General features: G+C 30.9%; 1 protein-coding gene and 2 long non-coding RNA genes across 3 annotated transcripts; all 3 read left to right on the plus strand.

Annotated features, from left to right (window-relative positions):
* The first annotated feature begins 239 nt into the window (after positions 1-239).
* On the plus strand, positions 240-9,049 carry LOC134260625 (uncharacterized). Its single transcript, XM_062743178.1, has 6 exons — positions 240-759; positions 1,052-1,222; positions 2,567-2,902; positions 3,168-3,317; positions 8,538-8,906; positions 9,012-9,049. The coding sequence occupies exons 1-6, from the start codon at positions 240-242 to the stop codon at positions 9,047-9,049; spliced, it is 1,584 nt and encodes a 527-aa protein (XP_062599162.1).
* LOC134260622 (uncharacterized) lies at positions 4,274-7,083 on the plus strand. The gene is made up of 3 exons (XR_009990587.1): positions 4,274-4,550; positions 5,470-5,656; positions 6,586-7,083. It is a non-coding gene; the product is annotated as an uncharacterized LOC134260622 (long non-coding RNA).
* A 424-nt stretch (positions 9,050-9,473) lies between the features above and the next one.
* LOC134260623 (uncharacterized) lies at positions 9,474-16,219 on the plus strand. Its single transcript, XR_009990588.1, has 3 exons — positions 9,474-9,641; positions 11,501-11,561; positions 16,184-16,219. It is a non-coding gene; the product is annotated as an uncharacterized LOC134260623 (long non-coding RNA).
* The last annotated feature ends 1,757 nt before the right edge of the window (positions 16,220-17,976 follow it).

Consider the following 17,976-nt stretch of genomic DNA (forward strand, 5'->3'; position numbering starts at 1 on the left):
ATGTGTACTGAATGTAGGTCATCAACAGATTTCAATATCGCAAGGGCATGTCCTAGCTCAAATTAAAAAAAATGTTTAAATTGTTCCTGAGTACACAATTTTTGAAAAAAGGTCCTGCTTCAAATATAATTACCATTTTATTAGTTAGAATTTCAAGTTACTTTTACATTTTATTACGATTTTTATGTAAATACACAATTAATATATATTTATTTAAAACAGGAAATAAGAAATACATGATGAGTACAGATGAATCTGATACAGGGGAAGAAAAATTTGAAACACTAAGAACACTTCTTAGGTCGCCATGCAGAAACCTGCTACGGAATATACTGAAATTAAAATTTAGAAGATATGATGATCTGTTGGCAAAAATTTCATATGAAAGGCTTTCTGACGCATCTATATCAGCCTTAGAAAGTTTTAATACAATAAAGAAACTGAAATTCCCAACATTGTGCGATGTGTTTCGATCAGGCGCTTGTGATTGTTTTTATGGTTCACCAGCCATTGGTTGGTCATCCAATGAGAACATTCCAGAGAGATGTACTGGAGTAGCTGATGACATTTTAAGAATATGGAGGATTTGGGAAGAAAATATAGAAAACAATGTACTGGAGTCTATATCAAATGATGTCAGTAATGAAGTTCTCTCTGTTTTGATGGACATTGCAAAAAGATTGAGCAATCATCCTGAGCTTAAAGACATAGGAATTGAATTCCGAAGAGAAATATATTTTGCAACAGATTGCAACGTTGGTAATTTCAATGTTTAATTTCAACATACATTATCAATTGAAACCTGAATTATGAATAGAGTAAGATTTCAAAACAGCATTCTTAAAATCCCTTCCTTTATATATAACGTCACCGAGAACCTTTAATGTAGAATTGCTCTACAATAAATGTTTAATGTAGAATTATTCTACATTTAAAGTTTTAAAATTTAAGGGCAAAATGAAAAAAAAAATACATTGAGAAATTCATTGAGCTATATTTATTGTTATTCTTAGGAAATAGGTGAATATATAGATAATTATTCCTGTTTCAGAAGGTCCAAGTGCAGATGCGATACAGGTTGGAGATGGAAATAGAATTGATTTTAACTTTGGTTCTTCATTTACTGGCTCTGTAATCGTGGTTCAAGTAGGAAATAACAGTAAGATATGTTTCGAGGTACAAGACGACTGCAATCTCTTGGAAATCACATCAAATGGTTTGGGTGAGTATTTAAAAGTGTGTGCAGCATCAGATATACACATGCAAATTCTCATACGCTTAAAAGCCCTTTCAAACACAATTATGAGTATCTTGGATAATAAATAATCATACTAATAATCATAATCAAACTTTGTTTAGTTTAAGCTATGAATATATTACAATGTGCACTTGAACAATTTCTCCTAAAACTTAAGCGCATGGTGCAGTACGGTTGCAAATAGCGCATGGTGCAGTACGGTTGCAAATAGCGCATGGTGCAGTACGGTTGCAAATAGCGCATGGTGCAGTACGGTTGCAAATAGAAATATCAGCAATTTTTAAAGATAAAAATACATACTTTATTAGGATGGGAGACTCCTTTTTAGGAATTTAATGATATAAAAGAAACGTAATGTGGTTCAAATCTTTTAGAATTTTTAAATAAAGATTTGTCACGTGATGTCGGCGTCACATGATTTTAGCAAATATACTTGCAGCTTAGAGGTTATCATAAATTCCAACATTGCATATATCATAATTATGTATATCATAGTTAAACATCTTAGTTTAATTTATTCTTTATTCTTTTCAACACTATATGTAGTACAGAAAAGGGCTAAGAAACTATATATATACTCCACTATTTAACTGCTAAATTTATTTTTTTAGAAGACATGTTGAATATTTTCCTGGTCAACTACATAAAATATTGCTATAATTAATTTATTTGCAAGATTTCATAAGCTTCATTATTATCACATATCGTAATGCCTCTTGAGTTCTTGGAAGGATACATTGAGGATATACCCTTGCAATAAACCGATTTATTAGCTCCCTTCAATTACTTCTTTAATAAATCATATGATAATAAATCATAGAAACGCACGACAGTATCAATTGAACGGAGATTATACGGACAGTATATCAATAAAGTTAACGGCTTTTTTCATAAGTGCAATTAATAAATTATTTTTTTGAGAACAAAAAATATTTTTCATTGTACAAAATGTAAGTAACTTGATCAGCCTAATCACTGTTTACGAACTGCGTTACTTTTGCGAAATAACGTCACATTGACAAGTAAAATGCGATCGACGAATCATTTACATTTTGTTGTGAAGGAGTTAACAAACGACAAAACTACATGTAATAGTTAGCTTTCATGAGGTCTAGAGCTATCTAGCTGTTTAAAATAGCAAGTAAGTTCACTCTGTGGTATTTTAAAGACCTTATATTTTTTGTGACGTCATAGTAAAGATTTCCCGTATAACTTAGGCCCCGCCTCCTACTGTAACATTAACTGCACTGCTTATTTTATTATTTAAATTGAATAACCCATTTCATAGGATATTTTTGAATATTTTAGTAGCCGCTGTTCTACGCTCAGACTATCCTGGATTTCAGAAATTGGCTGAAATTGCAAGTCATTTGAACATTGAGGAGGTTAACAATATCCCAGAATTAAAAGACAACAACGTGTCCATAAAAGAAATTAAACCAGGGAGCCTTATTATAACATTTACCATTCAATCCAAAGAAACACTAGAGAATAATATTCAAAGAGTGTTTCAGTGTATCTTCAGAAGAAAAGAAATAGAGCAGCTATTAGAATCCCATGGCATCGATAATATTAAAATTACTGGATATCTCTACAATCCGAAAGAGTATTGTCTTGGTTCTGGAAGGGAAAACCCTAAGTTTCGTGAGTACTGATGTATTGTTTTTCAAGAGTAAAAGATAAAATTTCGTACATTTTTTCATCTATATTGAAGAGTTGGTAGTGTAGTATTTTTAGAAGTATTTTGAATATATTATCAAATCTTTGGACGAGTAAAAGAAATATATATGTAATTAAACTCAGTATGCTTAAGACCATTTTTTGCAGAATTTGTAAATTAGTCTTTCGAATCTTAAAACACTCTCACAAAAATGTGTATTACATACTGTATATTGCATTTTTGACACAGATTCCACGGAAGATAATAGCGACTATACAGCAACAAAATTACATTTCCATTCACACTTGACGTGGAATTTTGCAGATTGTATATGTGATGTTGACGTTTTTCAGACAGATTTATTTCATACCCTTTCTGACAATGATTTCACTACTGAAGGTTCTTTAAAAATTTGAACTTATCAAACAAAAAAATTGCATTGACTTAAGAGCCTGTCTACGAGAAAACAATGCAGATATATAGAAAAATGCTCTGATAGGCACTCTCAAGAACAAACTAATTTTTATTATGAACTTAAAGGACACCCAATGAAAGTCAAAAATATGTTGTTTATTTTTGCATCGGTTGTTTCTATTTTTAGTAACAGCCAATAATTCATTTTGGTCAATATTCAAGGGAAAATGCAAAAAAGTTGGTGAAAAAATGACAATTTCAATAGTTAAAAGTAAAAAAAAAAAAAACAATATATAAATAAAAGGGCCATGTTTTCTCATAGAATTAAGTCGTAAAATTAAGTTGGAATCATTTTTTTTTGTAAAACCCCTATATAGATGGCTGTCACGAGGGCACAAATATTGGCATGGAGCCAAGAAATGATAATGGTTCATTTTTTGTTAATATTCAGGGATACATTTCTTAGAAAGTAACGCTTCTTTTTTCAGAATTTTGTGCATTTAAGAATCTCTAGGATATTATCCAAACAATATGTAAAATCCACCTTTGGACTCTCAAGGACAGAAAAGTTATATCGTAATGAAATTACCCCAAATTCAAATGAGGGAAAAATTCATGATTTTATAAGTTTTACTTTTAACAGTAATTTTAATGAATTTTGTGTAAAATATTTACAAATATAAACAATGAAAATTATTTTTAATTTTATAAAAGCTATAAATAATTTTTCCCTGCTTTTCCTGTGAAAAAAAAAACGTATTTTACTATTTATTTAGATTTTGTTAGAATTATCTCCCCTGTTGCGTGCTTCTGTAGAGAAGGTAGATAATGATTATGTTTACGAAGTTTATAAACAGATTTCTGTCATCTAAACGTTTAAGGCATCAATTATGTGTGATTTGAAGAAAATTGTCCCTCCTGTGAATGTAATTTGTTACGTATATACTAGTGGCCTATGTTTAAAATGCATAAAACATTATGAAAACCATCGGGATCGAAGTACTCCGTTACCACGTGTAAACATTATGGCATCCTGAGACGTTTTGTTTACCGTTTTGTACGTCCCCAGAAAAAGATTTAAGTGCGTGAATTGTCAACGAGTCTTCGGATTATGGCTCTGATTTTGATGAATATGATTCTGACAGCATTTGGTAGCAAGACGGATGTAGTTATATGATGATACCGAATCAACAATGTTTGAATTTGAAAAAGAAACAGGTAGGTGGATCTTGGTTTATATTACTATGTACCTTATAAAAAGGCCTATTGATAGGTGAAAATATAAATAAATAAACAATTTTGATGGGGACTTGATTATGGACAAGAGAAGATTTTTACAAGACACTATCAGGTCTGGTACAATCACTAGACATAGCTAAATACGTCCACTAGCTTGAATTTATACACAACATGACAAAAGGAAACGGTTTAGATTTATTAGAATGAACACATCACATAATAAATCAAAAACACTATGTACAACACAAGGTTGAGTACAAATAAATTAAAAACAAATACTATTGTAAAAATACATTACAAAAAAACTTTGGCATCTTGGGGGCTGCTCTCTGATTTATACCTACTTAGTCAGCTTTATTTACCTACCTGAAGTAGCTTTATTTAGCTACCAAATTAATTTTTTCTATGAAAAATACCTACGTAGCTAAATCTAGTGATTGTACTGGACCTGAATATATACCTAGCAAACCTGTCAAGAGAAATTTCAACAATTGTTCAAGGTTGGTACTTGTACATGTAGCAATAAAAATATCTGTATAAATTCAACAATATTGCAAAATAATTATAAATAGCATAAGCAGCCTTTGTGGGGTGATGAAGAGGGGATAAAAAGTTGAATAGGTCCAGGGTTTTCAAAGACTGTTTACTAATAGGGTACATTAAGAATTGGATAGGTGGGTCTTCACTGTCAATTAAATCACCAGTATTGCCTTATATGTGGCTGCTTGATTATAAAAAAATCTCATAATCTCATACTTTTAAAATAAAGGTCACCATGTGTTCCTTGACAAGTTTGTGTTTAAAACATAACTAATTAAATATTATAAATATAAGTCTGGGAAATTATATGTTGTAAAGAATATTTCCTTTCATTCTTATATTTCTCGTGCAATTTCAGATTATTCAAATTCATTTCCCTGGTTAGGGCTGGGCTTTACAATGGGATTTTCAGCTGTGGAGCTATAAAGAATTACTACATAGGGTTTCCAATGTAGTTTTGTGTACAGAATCCAGAAATAAGAAGAGGAAAGACAATGCAGATGCAGCATTAGAATTACCAACTACTTATCACTGCTGAGGAAATGGTAAAGATGTGTTATATTATTATACCTCTACTGTCATTACTTTGTATAAATTAATACCATAAAACTCTATTTCCCCGATAAGTGACTATTGCCCTCATCTGAAGACTACTCCCTGGAAAATCAGAGTTGCTCCCTTGGACTACTCCCTCATGAATATTTATTAGTAATTTTAACCAATCAAAGTGTTCAGTGGGTGGCGTGTTCAAGGAATCTCGAGTCTGTGACGTCATGTTATTAGCAATGTAGCCATGACATCAAAACATTTCGACGTGCGATGTCAAAATCATACTTGAATTCTACCAAAATGAAGACAACGATAATTTTTCGAAATGTCAGTGAAAATACTTTTTAAAAAATAATTTAATTGTTTAAGGACATGATGCTTCACTTATCATACATTGTGTTAAACCGCATGCATTTGTAATTATGCCTCTACAGTTTTTTTTTAAATGTTGGAATATCTGGTTAAAAAAATTGAAATCGCCTATCATTGTTTCGGTATAATAAAAAAGTTATGGAATGGGAACTCGGGAAATAACAAATTTATTGTTCCCCTCGGCAGAAAATTATTTCCTCTGGGAAATAGTTTCCTCCCTCTGGGAATCATAAATTTGCTATTTCCCTCATACCCATTTCATAACTGTATACTATAGTACATGGAAAGGAATTGCCTTGTCTGTCTGTCAATTTGCCACATGCATTTTTCCCTACTCTATTACTTTACTTCAAGGATATATGAAGCTCTTGTTTTCTTCAAAGAAAGCCAGAAGAATTTGTGAAGAATCTTACCTAAATCATTTGATGACATTTTCTTCAATTGATTAATTTAAATGTATCATTATCATAAACATGACATTCATTTTAAAAATCTTTGAATATGTCTAGTATGGTTTATTTCAATTTAATTTGAAAACTGTGTTTTTTCACAGGTACCTGCTTTGAGTACTACTCTTGTGTATTTGGAGACAGTCCAGTTGTTCTTTAAACCAGAAGTGGAAATTTCAGTGCTTGTTAAATTTTCTCCAGAAGTTATTGGATGATACATAGGAAGAAAATGGGGTCATACTGAACAAAATAGTTTGGATACACCTTATAGATTTTGAAAGATTGAGACCTCAAGATCAACCCAAATGATATTTAATATGTATCAGGGTTCACTTGCAGGAATACACAGAAATTCAGAGTAAATTTTAAGTGTTTTTTATCTTAGAAAAGATCAAAGTTCAAGGTCAGCAGTGCTTTAGTTTTACCAAATATAAAAGTATTATAAAGACTAATTTCCTGTATACAGTTATAGCAAATAATTCAGAATATGATTTGGGGAAACCTTGATTTTTTCTTTTAAATCTTACCCTAATTTAGAACCATGATGTATACTTAAGCAAGTAGATTTTTTTTCAAGCATACAAAATTTCAAGGTCATTTTAATTTTGGAAGTGAATATAAAATGTCAGGAAGCAGTCAAGCATTGTAATTTATTTGTTGTTGAATGTACTTAGTTATTGAGTAATATTAAAATTTTAATATGCAATAAAATTAAAAATTATAAAATAATTAATGTCCTAAATTGTAGATTTTTAAAACTTTGTGTTCATTCATTTTGAGGTTGTTGCCATTACAATATATCTGTCAAGAAAATAGCTCTGATATTCCTTTTTGTTCAGTTTGACCCTTGACCTTTAACATTGTGACCTCAAAATCTAAAGGGGTCCTCAAGAAACCAATGTACTAAATTTCATGTCTGTCAAACAATGGGTCCTCAGGATTTTGAATGATTAAAATCTACATACTGGTATATCGAGAATTATAACCCTTGACCTTTGACCTTGTGAACTCCAAATTAAAAGGGGTCATCTACTTATTAGTAGATAACAGTGTACTTTGTTTATTATTTATCAAGGAAGTTTTTTGTTTAAGATAAGAGAGAGAACACACTTGGTCTACTGATTAACAAACAGGTACTAAACAGTATGTGAATATCACCCTGCTCAAAGAAAATGTAAAATAATACAATTCTGCTAACCCCCCCCCCCATTTAACCCCATTTAACCCCTTAAAAAATAATTATTGATTGAAAACAAAAATTTTCAATATACTGGTATTTTTCAACAGCAAAATTTGAATTCTTGAAAATATTTAAATCAGCAAATAACTCCTTGCTGAAGTTCAGGGATGAGAAAATTTGAAAATTCACAAAATATGTCCAACTTTAAGTAAAAAGTACAGCAAAATATTTGAGAGTCCAAAGACAGATTTTTTATATAATGTAGACAGACATGTTGTCTAATAATTGGTATGAGATTAAGTTGATTCTAAGCGTTACTTTCTGAGTTATAGGTTTTTGAAAAATGAATATTTTCACCAGTTTTCAAAAATCTGGAAATATGCCAGATTTGTGACCTTTTTGCACTTAAACGAGGGCACAGTTTGTGATTCTGAAAATTTTTCTGAAACAAGTGTGTCTTGTTACTTTCAGCCATATTTGGACATTTTATATCATTATCAAGTAAAATGCTGAATTTTTAAATTTAAAATCCTATAAAATTCCTGTTTTCACCCTGCGTAAGGACCAAGAATTCTATTTTTAGTAACAATGTCGATTTACCCCCTTAAGTGAGACCACACTGAAAAAAATTTTGTGGCAAAATATTTCATATTATAGAAGAAATTTACATACAAAACATGAAGTTGATCTGAGAACCTCGCTCTCATAACCTCTTGCATGGTTTTCTCGTAGACATGCTCTTAATATTCAATTAAAATGTTAAATAAATCACAAGAACCTACTTTTCTGCAAAATAAAAATAAAAAGAAAATAAGAATAATATTAGAAATCATATGTTGATGTAAATTTGGTATTACGCCTGTTTTTGTCTTACAGTTGATGACAACATTTGGGTGATAGCAAAAGGAAGTATCATCGATCCAAAGAATATAAACTTTTCTTCTCTAGCGCGTATCCTGATAACAAATGTAGTTGAAAAATTAGGAAACATAAATTTTCAACTTGCCGAATTTGAACGTTTCGAAATTCAAAGCATGCAGATTACAGGCAGATCCATTAAAATTAAATTAAGAATGAAGGTTTGCCTGAATTATGCAATGTTCATGGGGGAAGACGGCATTATTTTAACCCTAATGAGGAGATTATTATCATCCGACAATCTAACTGCAGATGTAAAACTAATGAGAATTGGAATAGTGCTCGATACAAACATTGTACAGAAGCAAAAGAATCAGAAAGACCACTGTAAGTTTAAAATTTATGTTAAATTTCTTACTAATAAGTTGTTCTAGTAATAAACAACAGCATTTATAAGTCTATTAGAATAAATTGATATTTTAAAATTTTTAGATGAAAATGTTTCTGTCAATATCGGTCAGTTTCAGTAAGCACCAATAAGTTAAATAAATTAAAATCCGACACTTAGTAACATTTAAGATGGTTGGGGGGGGAATAAATTCACACCTGCAGAAATCTATGAAAAGCAAAATAAAATTGTGCAAGGTCCATAATGATATTTAGTCGAAAAATGAGGTGTAGTTGGTTGATGGGGAAAATTAGAGGTTCAAACCAAATTTTAATATGAAATTCATTATTTTTTTTTTTGGTTTTCTTCATAATTCTCTTTAGAAAAGTGGAAGACCAACGTTTCAGTTAAACTTTTCAGCAGTAAAAGGTTATTGATGGAGCCTCCCTTTGCATGATGCTAATTGCTTGGAAATCAATGTCTGTGCTTATTCTAACATAAATTACTATTTACTGCTATCTAACTTGCAGTGTTAATGAAAATAAATTTATACATTTCAGCAATGGTAATTGAGTTTCGTTCAGATTCCAAAATCAGAAAGGCAATGAAAAATGGTTCACTTCCACAAATACTCACAAGTTTGTTAAAGAAATGTGAGAATGGGGCTGTACAAATACCAAAGAGATTGAAAATAAAAGTGGAAATCAACGAAGGAGAACATCTGCCTTTTTCTAGTACATTTTTAAAAAAATATATACAACCTTATTTTTTAGCAATCTATATTTTATCTACATGTATCCGTAAAATCATATCAAGTCATTGAATTAAACACTACAATAATAAATAAAATGACACCCTTTATATTTTAGCGCAATGGAGCCATCGCCCCTGAAAAATAAAAATTATTGTGCGCTTAGGGATTTCTATATATTTTTTTTTGTATTCAAAGCAAGATCCCTTTGGTACATGTAAACTAGAACGCGCGTTAACAAACATGTAATGTTGTGGGGTCGCTGTATTTATGTTTTCGTACTTGAACTGGTAAACAGTAAGCATTTTCTATGGTTGTATATGTCCATTTACTTCGAACTATGAATCTTACCGAGGATCTGAAACCAAAAAACACCGGACAGGAGGAAGATACGCCTGCACTCTTCAGTGTCGGATTAAATGAGGGCAAACAGAATGTATAGGTGCCCAATAATCATCTAGACCAACCCATTACCGGATGTAAATAAATGTGTTTATACTGCATCGCATGTAGGGAAAGTATTCAAATATTTAATGAATCAATTTAGTACAACTGGTTTTATTTAACTTTTAGCAACACTTCTACGGAGCTTTGATGGCGTTTTTCTTTGCATTTATTGAGATGGAAATAAAATATTAAGCGTATACGTGTATATAGTGTTCTGATCAAACATTTATAACTTATCACTTAAATGTTACTTTTTTCTTTATTTTTTCGTGTGTACACGTACATGAAATAGAGATAACCTAAAACAATATGTGGAAAACAAACACAAAACTTCTTAAAAGTAACAGAGTTATCTTTGGTCGACATATTAGTTTAATGATCACGGTTGTGATTCGCAAGCAGCTGTTTAATGGTGTCAGAACTTAAAGAACAAAAATGTTAATTTGTTTCTTTATCTGTGTAATAAATGAAAAGTTCAATTATATGTAAAGGAAAGATCTACGAGGACCGTTCAAAAATTACGCGGACTTGTTGTACAGAAAAAATATTTGACGACATAATTGGGCAAAATGTCAAACACAATCTAAAAGAATCTTTACTTATATGGTCTTATATGGTATTCAAAATTTCATATCAAAATGTTGTAAATTGGTATTGATTTTTAGTGATTTTTCAGAACATATCATTAAGTCATCTTAATGATCTTCCACGTCACAGGCATTATAAAAAAATATGTGATTGAGCTTTCATTTTCTCAACATTTCCCAAGAGTTCCTGTTCAGTTTGAGTTACCTTATCTACTCAACATCCAAACACCATTTCTTGTCAACCTTAAAATCTAATAAACACGTAAAGAATATTTTTTTTTTGGTTTTAAGACCAAAAACTGCAGGTAATTATGAGATATAGCGTCACAATGGTCACTCTCAATCACGTTTTTTACAGTCCGGATAAAGTTTTCGTCGATCATCTTCTTCCCGTCCTCCCGTATAGCCTTTTACAGAGGTCTGACGGTCTAAAATTTCAATAAGCTATTTGTGGACGAAAGTCACAAATACCCTAGTTTACTACTTGTTTTATCATGCATTTTTTGGATCTATTTTGGCGATATTTCGAGCATTACACAAATTTTATCAAAAGTTTGTCGTGCTCCGTACCTCTCCATCAGCGATATAAACATACCAATATTTTAGTAGAATTTTTCTGAAATACAGAAATTTTGTCAAAAATATTTGAAATCTTTAAGATACATATTTTTGTGAAATTTCATTACAATATGACGTCTATAAGAGAAAATAATAGCACAATCTGCGTATTTTTGAAAGGCCCTCGGATTTAAAGAAAAGTAATTTACTGATCACTTGTACTTTAAATTTTTGGTATATTAATTTTCAGTTCCAAAAAGGGATAGAGTCAGTTGGAAACATACTCATTCAGATGAATATAGTATAGCGAGGTAGGTATTCGTCACATACAAACATTTGTATACTTTCCCTCGCAGTTGCAACTATTTAGAAAGCCTAAAATGTTATCTCTTTGGCTTCATTAATGTCACAGAATAAAGAGTTAAATATAACATTTTTTTCTCAGCTATAACAAAGCTTAGAGTTTTTTTTGAAAAATAATTATCATTTTGAAAATAATTATTATTTTCAAATCTGCGTCGAGTTCCTTTAACCTTTTACTGCTGTAACTATACCATGCAAGCATCCTCTCTAATTCACAATTTTGTTGAAGTATAGTTATGTCTTCCCCGAAAAAATGTGTTTTTCAAAAATTTTCAAACAAGTTATAGATACTATCATGATTCATTTGTTGCTAAAGCATTTCACACGGTCAGAAAGAAATATATTCAAATCGTATTCAGAAACCTTTTTAAATTTAAGGAGAAAAATATTCAGAGCTCCAATCTTATTCAAAAGTGATTAACATTGTATATTATATGTTTTGCAAATAGACAGTCAGGAAGCTTTAAGTTGACAGACACGAACGGGAATAACAGGAATATGTCCCCAAATCTTAGATTATAGGGTTATCAAAAGACATTAACCACAATGAAGCGTTGTGGCAACGCACTTTGAAAAAATTACGCACTTTGAAAAAATTTTTCAAAGTGCGTTAAAATTGGGACAAAATCAACGCACTTTGAAAAAATTTTTCAAAGTGCGTTAAATTTGGGACCTACTCAACGCACTTTGAAAAAATTTTTCAAAGTGCGTTAAGAGTCTACATCAATATATTTTACCATGGAGACACTTAACGCACTTTGAAAAAAAAATCATATTTTAGTCATGGAAAGATTTTATTTGTTATTTATCTTTCAAAAAACTAAGCCTAACCCTAACCTCAAAAACGAATTGATTTACTCCCGTCGAAAAGAGGAGAAGACGGGTATAAGATCCCTCAGTCCAAATCTTTATCTTTCCAATACATAGGTGTCGGTAACAAACGGGGGAGGGGAGCAATAAACCTAAAAAGGGTACGCTGCATTTTCAATGCTTATACGATGTATATATCTTTCCAGAATAAGTTGGGGGCTTAGCCCCCATCCCCTCCCCTGGCCCTTCGCCCAGTCTCGATGTCTATGCTATACTCAAAGCATTCATATAATTATGTATTTACCTAACTGGTATGACCTTGAAAACTTCCAATAATAAATGAGTTAATTAAAATAGATTAAAACTAGAAATTTTTAAGTACAGTAAAACGTATGAGAGAGAAAGAATTTTCATAGTTTTGAACAATCAAATTGGCCCCTTTTTATTATGATAAATGCTACGTTGCTTGAAGCTGTCCTCTGTTAGTGCCCCCTGTACACCTTTACATCTACTTATCAAAGACTTGAATAAAAAAAAAGAAGAAACGAATTAATGAACATAAACAATCGTCACTCTTTTTTTCAAGATCCTTTAATTTTCCCTTTTATTTTATCAAAACCTTAAATATCTGAAACGTCAATATCTCAGGTCCTACAGTGACTTTATCATAAAAAATTATCAAACCAGGATCTGTTATTTATCATACCGATTATTTGAAGGAATATTGATCAATCTTTACATTTTTTCAAAGTGCGTTAATATGGTCGATATTAACGCACTTTGAAAAAAAATATTTTTTTTCAAAGTGCGTTAGCTTGGTCCCAAATTTTAACGCACTTTGAAAAAATCTTTCAAAGTGCGTAATTTTTCAAAGTGCGTTGTAACAAAGCGTGTATACTTTCAGAGTATCATATTTAACATAAACAGCCAAGAACCGTCACGATGAAAAATAATCTTCTATGACCTGTGTAAATAATTCGAATTCTTTTCCAAAAACTGTTCATATGTGTTTTGCTTTCTGAAATGTTGATATGTAATTTTTTTCTTATTAAGGACAGATGATACAAACAATTTTTTTCTTTGAAAAAGATTTAACATCATGTTACAAGTTTAGAAATGTGGATGGTTCTTAGAATTTTTTTCTCCTAGTAACTGGAATATGAAAAAGACTTGGAAAATATTAGTAATATTTCAATGAAAAAACAAATATAGACAAATCACATTCAGTAAAGGTTTACAGGTGAAAACAAATTTCAGAATATGTTAACATGGTGCTAAAAGTGTAACTTAAACTTAAGATACACCCCTTAAAAATGTATTGGAATCTTCCTTCTGCCTTTCAGCTGTGATCAAGGACATTCACAACAGCAATCACTGGCTCCGAGTGCATGGCAACTGAAAATCTGCTTTCTTATATGTACATGTTGAGTTCGCGGCTTAATGACACCTGGAAATTACGACTGGATTTTATTTATTTTTTAAAATAAATGGTTCATTAAATATTTAATGGGTACTACTTATAATTCAGCAGATTTCATATTTTATTTGTAAATCCGAATTTCTAGCCGTAAACAGTAAAATAAACAGAACTAATTTGGTAGTCTTTTCATGAATATCATGTCAGAAAAGCTTGGGAGTAAAACATGAATAATTGTATATTATTTGTTTTATAAATCACGTACTTTTTATTTCATCTAAGATATTTCAGTTTTCTTGTAATATACCCGAATGCCGGTGTAAAGATCGATCTATATTGTATGTACAATGTATAGTCAAATGCAGCGACTAGTAATTAATTTACACATATTTTTACATACGTTAAGTCGAGTTTTGAAATGAAGGATATTAAATAATGATGGGTATACTGATGTTCTTTGATAACTTTCTTGTAAAAAGAGAAAGAGAATAAAAAATAGATTAAGACATCACATTTAAACCCCCCTTTTACCGTTTTCCCTCCTTTAGATGATGCTTACGTCAGATAAAAAAAATCTTTAAAAATGTATCAATAATCGTTAGTAGAGTATATTGGCAAATTTTATTACTAAATCAAAATCAAGAAAAATAATCCGTCTACGGAAATCAAACACAATATAATCAATATTATTATATTAAACCAATAAGTTCATATTCCTGCCGTAAGAAATCGAATTTGTGTTTAATTTATTAAATTATACTCGTAAAAATATTACATTGGAATGACTAATGTATAAAAATTTAATTTTATAACACAGAAATTCATAATATCGGCATTTCGTTTTTAAACAGTTGGATAAATAAATGAATAAATAAATAAATAAATACGAAATGACAATTATTTATTAATTAATTACAACTGTCAGAGCACTAAATATTTCTATCGGTTTATATAATACTAGTGTACTGATATTTAATTTCGACAGCTTCTAATTTTGGCTTTGTGAAAGATTTCCATTTAAATAATGATAAAACCGTAATATAACCCAAGATACTCCGAGTAGAAAATCCAAACCGAGGCCAAAACGTGCGGGAATCATGCACAAAGCGTGTGAGAAACGTTTACAAAGCATTTTGTGCAGCCTTTCGAGTAAACCTTGCAGCCTTTCGTGCAAAGCGTTCCGTGTAAACCGTGTAGCGTTTCGTGCAAACCGTGTAGCGTTTCGTGTAAACCGTGCAGCGTTTCGTTCAAACCGTGTAGTGTTCGTGTACTGTTCGTGCAGCGAGCGTGTGGAGTAGTAGCACGTCTCAGGGTCTGTAACTTGGCTTTATTACTCTTGTTTAAGAGTCAGCGTGTTCAAACTACGTACGAAGATATACGTTTGATATTTAAATTTTTCATACCCGTGGACAGAGGCAGAATTCATTATATGTGTATAAAAGAGCCTGTCACAGGTTGTTAATGAGGATTTATTTAATTATTATCTTTTGTGGAAATATGTAAGTGGAGTTTCCCCTCTAACTGAATCCTGCTTGGGTAAATGTATGATGGCTTTGCTTTAAAACAGATGACGATATTCAGCGGAAAATACCCTCAGATTTGTCGGTAAGTTGAAGTTAATATGTAATAAATTGTTCCAAAGAAATAGTATAACTTTTCCCAAGCATATTTTTGTTTCACAAGGATGAATCGAGTTTATTTATGTGACAAAAAGTTAATAATAATTGTGTCGATAACCTGCGCCGAAGCGATCTATGTGAAACATTTGAAAAAAGAAGAAATGACCGTCAAGTGATCAACAAGGTCATATGACATCGTAACAAATATGTTTATATATAGCCTAGAGGATTCTCTGTATGAATTCGACGAACTGGAGTACAAAAATTAAAAATAAAATTCAAAATCATCTTTGCAATGCAGTGTTACGTTTTCATTTTAAGCTCCGGGAAGCCTTAACACTACTGCGTATATAGTAATCGGTATATCCGTCCGTCTGTCTGTTAAGCAATAGGATACCCATCTCTTATCTGCAACTCCTCTCATACCAATAAATGAAATTTGACAAAACTTTCACAGAATTTTTATTACTAGCCTATTGCCATTGTGCACCTCCAAATATTTTAATTTTTGATCCGACAAATATTTTGGGATTCCCACAGCAAAACATGGACACTGCCAGTATATTCATATGTGAGGCGGGGGTGATATTTAATGAGCTCATTGCTCACAATATCTCTAGTTTGATTTAGTTCATTGCGAAAAAAAAAATAAATAAATATTCTAACTTTTTGTTGCCTGTTACTTTGTTTATTAATCACATCGAATGCTTTCTTTTAATGTCAGCATTGAAAAGACTGAAATGGAGGAGGACAGACCTGTTAATGTGAAGAATCTGATTAAAAGATTTTCAAGGCTAGTTAACTTCTTGTAATATAATTCCTTCACTTATGTAAAATCTTAAATACAAAGCGTTCCATATATATGTTTAATACTTGAAACATTCCATTCAAGCCAGATGTGTACATGTACCAAGCTTGTAGCTTTATTCGATACTAAAATATTAACTACTTTTAAAAAATGTAAAATTGTTTTTCTTAAGTAAGTGACTTTAAAAGTTGAAACTTTCCTATCTTTGTACAACCAATCATCACGTTAGAATAAAGACTTTATATAAACAAGTACAACTTAAAAAAGTACGTTAAGAATTTTCTTATTCCATGGTTTGTCATCAACATTTAACGGGGTCAAAAAGACCTCTGGTTCTACACAAGTACTCTGAAATTAATATTGAATGGAATTTTTATCAGCGTTCATCATTGACAACATTTTGTGGTCTTCCAAGACCTAGTCTTTCAATAAATTGTTGTAATTTTGATGAGCACTTACTCTTCTCCTATATCAGGCAAACTTTTTTTACTATACTATGAAACCAACGAAAGCACAAATTTTGCACGAAAGAATAACACAAATTGATTTAACATCGTTGATCAAAAAACTGACAATTAAGGACCCGAAATTGCTATTTCCTCTTAATCTAAAAACAAAAAAAAATTATTAAAGTAAATAAAAATAATAACTGGTGAATAATATACAATTATAGCCTTTTGATTCGGTACAATCCCTCGATATATAGACCTTAGAGAAAGCATATCGACCAAGCACGAAGTGATAAAAATGTGTGACATTGAATATTGCAATTCAAGGAAAAAGATAGTTTTGATCAACATTTGTAATAAAAATATATTTTTAAATGGCATTCATAATAGTAAAATTAAAAAAAAGGTAAAGTAATGCCTTATCAACGATATGACAGAATTATTATTTTGTGTGTTAGTCTCTATAAAGTTTTACACTAAGTAAGATAAAGTAGTATAGAATGCTTGCTCATTACATGTACCTATTAATTAGTAGAAGTAGAGTGAAGTGCGAGGTCGATATGGTTTATCTACGGTCTATATTTGTACCGAATCAAAAGGCTACAATTGTTTTATTTCTTATAAGTTAATAAGAAATGTCTTAAAATCCTTCTTCATAATACTCAGTACCTTCTAATACAAGGCATTGTTATGTCATTGCATTATGACGTCCCAGTGATGAAAACCAGCTGCAATATCTGTTTTTAGAAACATCCTGCCTATAAAGACTATTGTGACGTCAGCACTATTGTTGCTTCACAGAGGAACGTTTTCTTTTTTAGAAACAGCAGGTTTATAAATTTTAAAAATAGAAATATCCAGTCTATAACACTTTTATACTTGATCATGTGATTCAGTTTGAGCCAATCAGATAGTTGGAACAATAAAGAAAAATGATAAATCTTAATGACAAAAATAATTTGAAAAAATAAATCTATACTAAAAATAGATTATATATTTGAGGGTCAATTATACACTATGAACTATAATCGTCAACTTTACATATGTATATGGCAATATTCCGCTGAATATTTTGATAGGCATTTGTATCTTATATAAAGAATGAATACAGAATATTCAATCTACCTGCAAATACACAGGTATCTCGATCGATTTTCCCGATGATCTTCGTAAGCACCTGATCCCATCTCTAGAATTTCTTATGGTCCGAGTTTTATGTCCTATTTCGTATTGTTTTATGGAATTCGATATTGAACACTG

Source organism: Saccostrea cucullata, unplaced genomic scaffold (assembly GCF_032062105.1).
Source record: "Saccostrea cucullata isolate Sc308-1 unplaced genomic scaffold, CSIRO_AGI_Scuc_v1 ctg1328, whole genome shotgun sequence".
Classification (NCBI taxonomy): domain Eukaryota; kingdom Metazoa; phylum Mollusca; class Bivalvia; order Ostreida; family Ostreidae; genus Saccostrea; species Saccostrea cuccullata.

Coding starts and splice junctions, on each gene's coding strand:
- LOC134260625 (XM_062743178.1), top strand. CDS start 240: ATGAGTACAGATGAATCTGATACAGGGGAAGAAAAATTTGAAACACTA. Junction 760..1,051: donor TGCAACAGATTGCAACGTTG/GTAATTTCAATG, acceptor TTCCTGTTTCAG/AAGGTCCAAGTGCAGATGCG. Junction 3,318..8,537: donor CAATGATTTCACTACTGAAG/GTTCTTTAAAAA, acceptor TTTGTCTTACAG/TTGATGACAACATTTGGGTG.